Raw genomic sequence first — 10,364 nt, forward strand, 5'->3', positions numbered from 1 at the left:
TGATACCTGTCGATGTCGACTTGACACTGATACCTGTCGACTTGACACTGATACCTGTCGATGTCGACTTGACACTGATAACTGTCGATGCAGAAACAAACCATTGGGAGCACGAGAGGAGAAATGGAGTGAAGCGTTAGACAAGTAAATAAGTAAATACTTATAATTATATAAAATGTCATGATTTTTCCATGTTTCATCAAATCTATTTTTGAAAGTGTTTATGTTTTTAGCCCGGAAGACTGTTCCATATTTTTACAGTTCTTAATGAGAAAGTTGTGCTTCTCAGCGTTGTCCTGGATTGTTACAGAAATAACATCTTTGAGTTTCCTCGGCCGCTGTGCCGTTTTCCGACGTCTTTCCATAGTTTTATGAAACTGCAGGATTATTTGTCATCAATGCAGCTTAACATTTTCTAGAGTTCGATCAGATCTCCTCTAATCCGTCTATACGATGTTGTTGGAATTTCAATTTCCTAAGCCTTTCTGTATACCATAGGTCGTTCTTTCCTGGTAAATATCTTTTGCCTTCAACTGAGCCCGAACCAAGTCGGCGTAACCCAGCTGTGATCATAACGAACTTGTGTAAAGTAAAAGGATAATTTATTATCCGGGAAACATGTAGTTCTTAGAATTGAAGAAAAAAAAAATGGTTAGCCTTATTAGCTTTCTCACGAATGTAGTTTTCAACGGTAAGTTTTGTATCTACCGTTACGCAAATATCCTTGTCTGTTTTTTCCAGGTTGTTTCTTAGCAATTTGTATATGTATGTCCCTTCCATATTTTATTGTGTGCGTCTTTTTTCAACAGATACAAACAACAAAGTTCTAAATAACCGTCTTTATAAAGACAACAACAACAACAACAACAACAACGACAACGACAACGACAACACCAACACATTGTGATGAATGAACGTCAGCCCGTCATTCCGTCAATCATCAACCCCGGCTAATAGTAGTAACAATGGTAGATATGCCAGGTTGGTGGGCCGTCGACGTATGGAACACTGCCTTCGGACTTGTCTATGTTTCCGTTAGGCTCGCTGTCAAAGAAGGTGTATCCCGGCTCTACCGTCATACCAGTGATTAACTGACAGCTAGCCATCGTGTATCGGAACAGGACGAATGGTGTCGACACCGGAAACGTGGCTTCAATGGCTACCGACCCATCCTTCCTATTAACAATGAATTTGAAATATTGAGTTACTGACAAAACACTACAAGGAACATATTCTACACTCTGTCATTCCTATACGATATCTGATATATGCTAGTTGAGTTCACACCCATTGTATATTTCTCCACGAGATAAATATAAACACTGAACCTTTATGTAAAATGATAGGATTACCATAAAAGGATAAGCCTATTTCCCATTTCAAAAACATATGTATGCCAAGAAACTTGAAAATCAACCATAGTTAACATTCATATGTAAAGAAAGTCTAAATTTAACGTTACGATAAAAATTGAAGTTAAGAAATTCGTTATATATACAGTAACAAATCAAAGGATAGTCTAATGCCAATAACAGTTAATCCTCTTTCTGACGTCAACAAATGGTCAATAACAGTAGGGAATCCGATTATATCTTCTGTGTCTTTTGTTCAATTCTTTTAACAGGATTATTGTTATTCTATTTCTCGAATATAGTTAAAACGAAGATCATATTGACATAAAAAAAATACCGACATTTAAGGATTAAACTGTCTTTTTTGGTGTCTGTGGTCGATATAGATGCAAGAGCTTTGGCATCTATATCGACCATAGACACCAATAAAGACAGTTTAATGCTTATATCTATGTTCTCGACATATTTTTTCTTGTTATTTATGAAAATTAAAATTGAGTTAGCATAAAAAAGATGCCAATATTCAGCGATTTCGTCAATGGGGTTCGACAAATGAAAATTCATTTGTCAGGTGCAGATTGGCAAACAAAAAAGTGCATTGAAATAATTCGACACAAAACACAGTCTGTTCAATTCTTTTTATTTTTTTGTGTAACAATATTGTATAAAAATGTTTTTGATACTTTTTAATTAACAGTAAAAAACGACGTAGTCCTAGGCTTTTCCCCCCCAGAGAGCCATATATATATGGCTCTATATATATATTATTGTTTATGTTAGTTACAAGTAGTTCCGGTGAGTGAATATTATATTCATGCACGGCATCGATTGATGTCACGTTTTGGGTGTCAATTATGCTTACATAGACTGCAAATCTTTTAACTTAATTTCTATCGTGGCTTTGCCACCAAAATGTAAATATTTAAACAACGGCATAATTCTAAGTCAAAGTTGATAAAACCGAGGGGAGTAAATAAAGAAAAGAGAGAACCTTGGACAAGTACAAAGCTTCATCGACGAAACCAACAATGAAATCCTCATTATTAAGTATGTAATGTTCGCAACGAAAATAACGATAAAGGTATCAGGCATTTGTTACAGATTATACTCCGATTCATCTACCAAACACACAATAGCTTAAAATACCATATTGAATCGATATATTGAAATATAATATAAGTATTTCAATCTTGAGAATTCAGAAACACGTATGCAAAAAGGAACTTTACATGCAATCAGTTTCTGGTGTCTTTGTAAATCTCCCAGATAACATCAGCGGATATGTTGGTAGAACTGACATGAATCGCCCGACCTAACCTGACTTTGCTAGGTCGGCCGACCTAACCTGACTTTGCTAGGCCGACCGACCTAACCTGACGTTGCTAGGTCGGCCGACCTAACCTGACTTTGCTAGGCCGGCCGGCCGACCTAACCTGACTACATACTTGCAGCAGAAATACAAGTCGGTGTTGGCGGCGTATACTCCGTCCGGTAGAGTTCCTGTCCCCTGAGACCTATCGCTCGGCGCGCTGTCTTCCTCGTCAAAGGTAATAAGACCGATGTTAAAACCTGAAATAGACGTAATAAGGAACATCATATATTGTAATAAGGAACATCACATATTGTAATAAGGAACATCACAAAGTGTTTTAAGGAACATCACATAGTGTAATAAGGAACATCACATAGTGTAATAAGGAACATCACAAAGTGTAATAAGGAACATCACAAAGTGTTTTAAGGAACATCATATATTGTAATAAGGAACATCACATATTGTAATAAGGAACATCACATAGTGTAATAAGGAACATCACAAAGTGTTTTAAGGAACATCACATAGTGTAATAAGGAACATCACATAGTGTAATAAGGAACATCATATATTGTAATAAGGAACATCACATATTGTAATAAGGAACATCACATAGTGTAATAAGGAACATCACAAAGTGTTTTAAGGAACATCACAAAGTGTTATAAGGAACATCACAAAGTGTTATAAGGAACATCACAAAGTGTAATAAGGAACATCACATAGTGTTATAAGGAACATCACAAAGTGTAATAAGGAACGTCACAAAATGTAATAAGGAACATCACATATTGTTATAAGAAACATCACAAAGTGTAATGAGGAACATCACATAGTGTAATAAGGAACATCACAAAGTGTTTTAAGGAACATCACAAAGTGTTTTAAGGAACATCACATAGTGTAATAAGAAACATCACAAAGTGTTATAAGGAACATCACAAAGTGTAATAAGGAACATCACAAAGTGTTTTAAGGAACATCACAAAGTGTTTTAAGGAACATCACATAGTGTAATAAGAAACATCACAAAGTGTAATAAGGAACATCACAAAGTGTTATAAGGATCATCACATAGTGTAATGAGGAACATGACATAGTGTAATATGGAACATCACATATTGTAATAAGGAACATCACATATTGTTATAAGAAACATCACATATTGTTATAAGAAACATCACATAGTGTAATAAGGAACATCACATATTGTAATAAGGAACATCACATATTGTTATAAGAAACATCACAAAGTGTAATGAGGAACATCACATAGTGTAATAAGGAACATCACAAAGTGTTTTAAGGAACATCACAAAGTGTTATAAGGAACATCACATAGTGTAATATGGAACATCACAAAGTGTAATAAGGATAATCACATATTGTAATAAGGAACATCACATATTGTTATAAGGAACATCACATATTGTAATAAGGAACATAACATATTATGGTATTATCTACTGACAATAATGGTTTTTGGTTTAGCTGGGATTATCTACTGACAATAATGGTTTTTGGTTTAGCTGGGATTATCTACTGACAATAATGGTTTTTGGTTTAGCTGGGATTATCTACTGACAATAATGGTTTTTGGTTTAGCTGGGATTATCTACTGACAATAATGGTTTTTGGTTTAGCTGGGATTATCTACTGACAATAATGGTTTTTGGTTTAGCTGGGATTATCTACTGACAATAATGGTTTTTGGTTTACCTGGGATTATCTACTGACAATAATGGTTTTTGGTTTAGCTGGGATTATCTACTGACAATAATGGTTTTTGGTTTACCTGGGATTATCTACTGACAATAATGGTTTGTGTTGTACCTGATATTATCTACTGACAATGATGGCCATTGTAGTACCTACCAGCCGGACACGATCCTCCTTTTCTCAAGATGCAGTAGTCTCCCGCTGGCCATGATTCTGAGTCTCCACTACCAGTCTTGGTACAGAAATGCCACTCAATCTGGGTCTGATTAGCATAACCTGAAGATTAAGTGGACATCTTTGGAACATGCCTATCTTAAGTGTAACGGTGAAACATTAAAACTTACATATATTTTCAATGTTGAAAATAAAGCGAAATAACTACCTTGTACATTTTCAATGTATAATGTAAACAACAAGACTTGTCCAGTTTTCGGAGGTATTATTGTCTAAAATCAAGCCAGTGGTGAAATCTAGGATCAACCTATTAATTGAAGACAACATTGAACTTCATATATATTATTGAAAGTAATACCTCTGATAAGAAGTTCCTGTTATCCGTGATTCATAGACCACCTTAAACAGGACAAACTGGTCGTTATACTTTATAATCAAACACTTATCTCAATATTATCAATACTTGTGATACAATACAGATTTACTTAATATGGGGCCTATTTCTCATCTATCAAGACTTATGACAAAATATCAGTTACACGATCTGATACAAGCACCTACGCGCATTACTTATACTACAGTCACCATGGCTGATGTGTTCATTTTAACCATGTTAATATTTTTAATTCTACTGAAGTATTATCACCTCTTTGTAATGACTTTTGTCCTATTTCATCCAATATTGTTTTCAAAACCTTAATAATAAATCCTTTATAACGACTACTTACAAGTGCCGAGACGCTAATTTGAATGATATGACAACTGCCCTACAAAATACTAAACAATATGAGCTACCATGTTTATATGAAATATGAATGAAATCTTCAGCAAAATTTATAGTTATCACCATTACTAACTCTCCGTAAAAAATGTTACTATACAACTTAAGGACAAACCAGACCAGTGAATTAAGAATAAGATTAAAGGAGAATTCACAAAAAGATTTTAGGAATATGAAGGTATATCCGATCGAATGGTGACTAATTTTTGCTATTTAAATTTAACACATCGTGGATATACGGATAAGTGACATTGAACGACATTGCAATGGCTCTGTTACCTTGTCAATATAATCAGACTCGCACGAAAAAAATGTCCTTGTCGAGAACTAAGGTGAATAAACCTTTTAATTTGTATAAAATTTGGTTTATACCCCGAGATGGAATCAGTCTAACGTAGAACCCTATAAACGTTGGGCATCGACATAAGATCTTGACTCTATTGAATCATGTAATACGTTTTTATGAAATGTTATTTGAAAGTTAGATCCGACAGCAGCGGACCTCACAGTCTATACAGGTTTCATATGCTGCTTACGGTAATCATGTCTTACAATATATAATATAAGATTTTCAATGAAATCATTCCAAGAAAATGAAGACAGTTTATCTCACTGAACATGGTATAGCTGTTTTGGGTTCCATGGCGTCACTGTCTTCATAATATACTTGGGACCTTCAGCATTGGCAATAACCCTAATTACAGTTTAATTTATCAGGTACATTCATTACTGTAGTATCCGTCAAAACAGGTTGCCATTGAATAACTCTCCTTTGCTCCAGAGGAGGTCACGATCCTTATCGAATCCAAGCGGTCAATGCAAAGAAATCTGATAGAATGTTACTGTCGCTGTCCTCAATGTGGGGCTATTGTTATAACGGTAAACTTTCTCGAGAATCGGACGCTCATAGACAGTGTTGAAACAAACACTGATTTCCTCAACGGTTCACTGCAGAACAATGATCATCCATACGTAATCGTAATTGAAATATTTTAAAAACTTTTGCTTAGTTAGACTTTGCACGAGTACTTGTCTCGGTCAGAGTGTACTCATAATTAAATGATTTTGTAACCGAAAAACTCATTTTTTGTGATTGTCTTGATCCGCCACCTTAAAAAGACTGTTCCCTAACGACAATGAGTACACTAGCAGGAAAAAACCCCTGTGTTTGTGTCTATGACCTTGCTATTTCTTTTATCCATCTTCAGTAGTTGAATTTGATTATCTACTTGCTTGTTATTAAGTATTGATCTGACTGGTATTAAGATGTTTGGCTCGACTTGCACTCGGTGACATCACTCTTCTGAAGGGATGGGTGACATACTCAACAGTTAACCGATTGTTTGGGTCTAATGTAAGAAGGGACGGGTATTGTAACAACTGTGATGTATAATTAGGATTGACAACAGTATTACTCTTATACATTAAATCCATTGAAGGTTTTACTTTTACTATTTTGATGTATATACCTTGTAGGTTATTGTTGGTGGAGAAGGTGCTGTACCCGGTTTTCTCAGGACGCCATATCCTTTGTCCAGTAGAGAACTGAGCAGGGCATCCATTGAACGGCTGCAGTAGTGTGTATGTGCCATTTGGCCATTCTGTAAAAGCCGGTCCGTACAGTCAATTAACCTTTGTAGCGAAGTGTATCCAATAACATTTTCTTAATATGTCTATTGTGTTACACAAATGGACTTTAAGGCCTGTATCTGTTGGGGGAATAAATTCAATTTGACCAAATAGATGCACTCAGCAATCAAAAAATAACATCCAAAATCATTTTAGAGTTTCACCTCATTTTTGTATAATAAACCTTTGTCTTCACATTGAGGAGTTGCCTCCCCTTTTGTTGCACCATTGTTAATCTTAATTCATGTGTGTATATATGTTTATGTTTGTTTGCCACCTATTATATAAGTAGAGGACTAATATAGGCAATGCCTGATGTCTAATCCTATTGACAAAATTACATCTTATGTCAATAAAATATGTTGAAATTGAAATTAATATGCTTATAGATTACATAAGCTACAAATAACAGTCTGACAATGAAAACAATTTGAACTTATCTACGATATAATAGTTATTTAAACAAAATGAGTACTCGGTAATGTATCATAGTGTTACCTATATTGGGGATTTAATTGGGATATTTCGTTCTAATATTCCAGTCTGAGATTTGTTTTAATACAATGTATGTAGCATGCTCACCCTCCCCGTCACACTGATAAGCCGGAGATGACCATTGTCCATCAGCCAAACATGTGCTGGTTCCTTTGCCTACACCATGGTAGCCTGCCTCGCATGTTATGTTGACGGACACTCCCACATCTATTTTGTCTGTAGAGGCGACGGCATTCGGTGGCGTAGGGAAGGTACCAATACAGGCTGTAAATCGAGATTAATATACTTTGTATTGGTCAAACTGTAAATACATATTGTTTTATTTTTTTGTAATTTTTAAAAAGATAAAGTGTGTCAGAGATATAAAGCAGAACGACGCGCACCTGGTATCTTAATAACTTGAATTTAACTAAAACGTATACACATATTATTTAAAGAGTGTATACAATCAATTAATCGGCTATATACTGATTAAGTCATATGTGAGGCAAAATAATAAACAAAAAATACATGCCATTTTTGATAAGTACAGTGGTTTTGTTGGACAGTGGTACACACAATAACGATCTGGACACTGTTACCAAACCACACAACTTCTTCTGAAAATATGGAATGCAGAGAGTAACAAAACTGGGAAATATTCAAGTTATTATGAAACGTGATTAAGGGAGACACTGTGACCTACTATTGATCTAAATCGTGAACCTTTTGACATGTAACCCGTGGTAACGACACTATTATGTGTAAAGCAAGTGTGACACAACGGAGATATCCGGATTAAAAAGGTCGAATTTCGATTTTCATTATCATTCAATAGTATTACCGTAGAGAATGTTATTTAAGTCCGAGAGAGGTTAGCATGCAGTATCTTATTGATTTTCCAAAATATGTAACTAAGGGTCGTACTGCATAGATCAAGCTTATAAAGCCAGCTATAAAGATAGCATAAAATTAAAGATACATGTAGTAGATGTACCGCAATGACACAACAAGAATGTGTAAAAGGACGGCCAGGAGTCATACAACAAAGAACAGCTCTCATCATCACTTACAGGAATAAAACCGAATTCTGATGTGTGTTTCCACCCGGAGGTCTGAGGAACTGCCACAGCAGTATTCTCCACCAATTCACACACGAGATTATTTCTGTTGTAGTTGATTGCGTCACACCGTCCGTTTTGGACACACATAATGCCACATTGTATCTCGCCAACATCGGACAGCGCAAAAAAAGATTCCTTTCTCGTATCGCTCTGGAAGATCCCGAGTGCCATATAAAGGAACGGTGCCATAGCGACCAGAAACCTACGACAGCAACGTTAAATGTCCCATGATGCTTTCAGGTTATGTGCAATTGTAAAGTGGTTGATGTGTAATGACCAGAAAGTAGGAAAACATAATGAATTTATTCATGAATCGCATATCAACCATGCTTTTACTTGATCAATATTTTACGTCTTGGAAACTACTTGAAATATCAATATACTATCAATATTGAAAATATACTATCAATATTGAAAATATACTATCAATATTGAAACATTTTGCAAGATATCGGAACGGAAATTAGTTTTGATGAAAATACTTTCTGCAGACTCCCAGTTTAACATTTAGACTGATTTACATATAGCACAACCAGTTAGATGTTAGAAATGATAACAGATACAAACGTGATAAAAAAGGATGACGTTAAAAGTCAATTTACGTATAAAAAGAACGATATGTAGTTAAAACGAGTGGAGGTTGTTAGATGTGAATAGATGTCAGTTCCTATTGGGGATGATGTATAGTACCTTGGTGGTCATTCTCAGAGGCTGGTGTGTATATATGTTATCAGAGGCTGGGTTAGGTCCAGTATGGGGGGTGGTCAGTCTTCAGGACTGGTATATGCATAGCCGCCTGGTCAGTCTGGTCAGTCTCGGGGACTGATTTATAAATAGGTATGCGATCATCCAGGGGGCTGCATTGAAATAGATTCTCAGCTCTGGTATAAATAGGTATGTGGTCATTGGGTGGACTGCCTTAAAATAGCTTCTCAGGCTGTGGTATAAATAGGTATGAGGTAATGTTTATAGTTGGTTTCTAGATGATTTATATATAGAACTTGACCATGATGTCATTCTATGATTAGACTGTGTCGGTGGTTAAGTTTAGCATCTATAGTGTAGGTAGTGGGGTTTAGTAAGTGATGTCACTGGTCAAGAATAGTTTGCTGGCCACATATAAAGGCCTGTTAACTTAGAGTAGGGGCTGCTTGTTGAGACTGATTTTGTTAGAAGAGTTTTCAGAGTGAGTCTTTGGAATAAGGGGTTAGTTTTAGATAGTTTTTAGGGTTAGTGTTTGGAGCTGGTCTTATTAACAGAGATACTTTGGATTTTATTATCTTAGTTTAGATAGAGAGTATAGAAATGTGTAGAGTAGTTTAGTTTATGGTTTTGAGTTGTAGTTTAGTAAAGTCATAAGGAACAGTAAGAAACTTGTATTGTGCAGTTATTTTCTTCCAGTTGGTTACTTCTAAAAAGAATTGGAGTGGATTCTATTGGATACTGCTGGAATTGATCTGACTTCATTTCTTATTTATTTTGTGAATTATTTGTGAATTTATACGTTCTACTCCTAGAGTATATATTGGATTTGAATTTGATATATCTTGATTGGCAAGTAGTACTTTGAATGAAACTTATATTTTAATAAAACTGAAGGAATTTGTATACCCGTGTATGTTTTTAATTTCATCGATTAACGTATGTGGTGTCAGAAGAAATAAAGGGTTAGCAGAAACGTAACACATATGTGGATTCTAAAACGTACATGTGGTATATATAAGTGGATACCAAATGTACATGTGGTATACATATGTGGATTCTAAAACGTACATGTGTAGTACATAAGTGGATAA

General features: G+C 35.3%; 1 protein-coding gene and 1 long non-coding RNA gene across 2 annotated transcripts; both read right to left on the reverse strand.

Annotated features, from left to right (window-relative positions):
* Positions 1–927: 927 nt before the first annotated feature.
* Positions 928–7,891, reverse strand: LOC117340795. The gene is made up of 6 exons (XM_033902568.1): positions 7,888–7,891; positions 7,553–7,729; positions 6,811–6,942; positions 4,543–4,662; positions 2,798–2,921; positions 928–1,176 (listed from the first exon to the last, which is right to left on the reverse strand). The coding sequence occupies exons 1-6, from the start codon at positions 7,889–7,891 to the stop codon at positions 951–953; spliced, it is 783 nt and encodes a 260-aa protein (XP_033758459.1). The 3' UTR covers positions 928–950.
* Positions 7,892–7,953: 62 nt separating this feature from the next.
* On the reverse strand, positions 7,954–9,566 carry LOC117315435. The gene is made up of 3 exons (XR_004529699.1): positions 9,259–9,566; positions 8,518–8,770; positions 7,954–8,064 (listed from the first exon to the last, which is right to left on the reverse strand). It is a non-coding gene; the product is annotated as an uncharacterized LOC117315435 (long non-coding RNA).
* Between the last annotated feature and the right edge of the window lie 798 nt (positions 9,567–10,364).

The sequence above is a fragment of the Pecten maximus genome, chromosome 2, assembly GCF_902652985.1.
Source record: "Pecten maximus chromosome 2, xPecMax1.1, whole genome shotgun sequence".
NCBI lineage: Eukaryota > Metazoa > Mollusca > Bivalvia > Pectinida > Pectinidae > Pecten > Pecten maximus.

Excerpts from the sequence above, each read along its gene's own strand:
- LOC117340795 (XM_033902568.1), bottom strand. Across the intron at positions 6,943-7,552 it reads TTATCAGTGTGACGGGGAGG|AATGGCCAAATGGCACATAC; the intron begins GTGAGCATGCTA and ends CGGCTTTTACAG. Across the intron at positions 4,663-6,810 it reads CACCAACAATAACCTACAAG|GTTATGCTAATCAGACCCAG; the intron begins GTATATACATCA and ends CTTAATCTTCAG.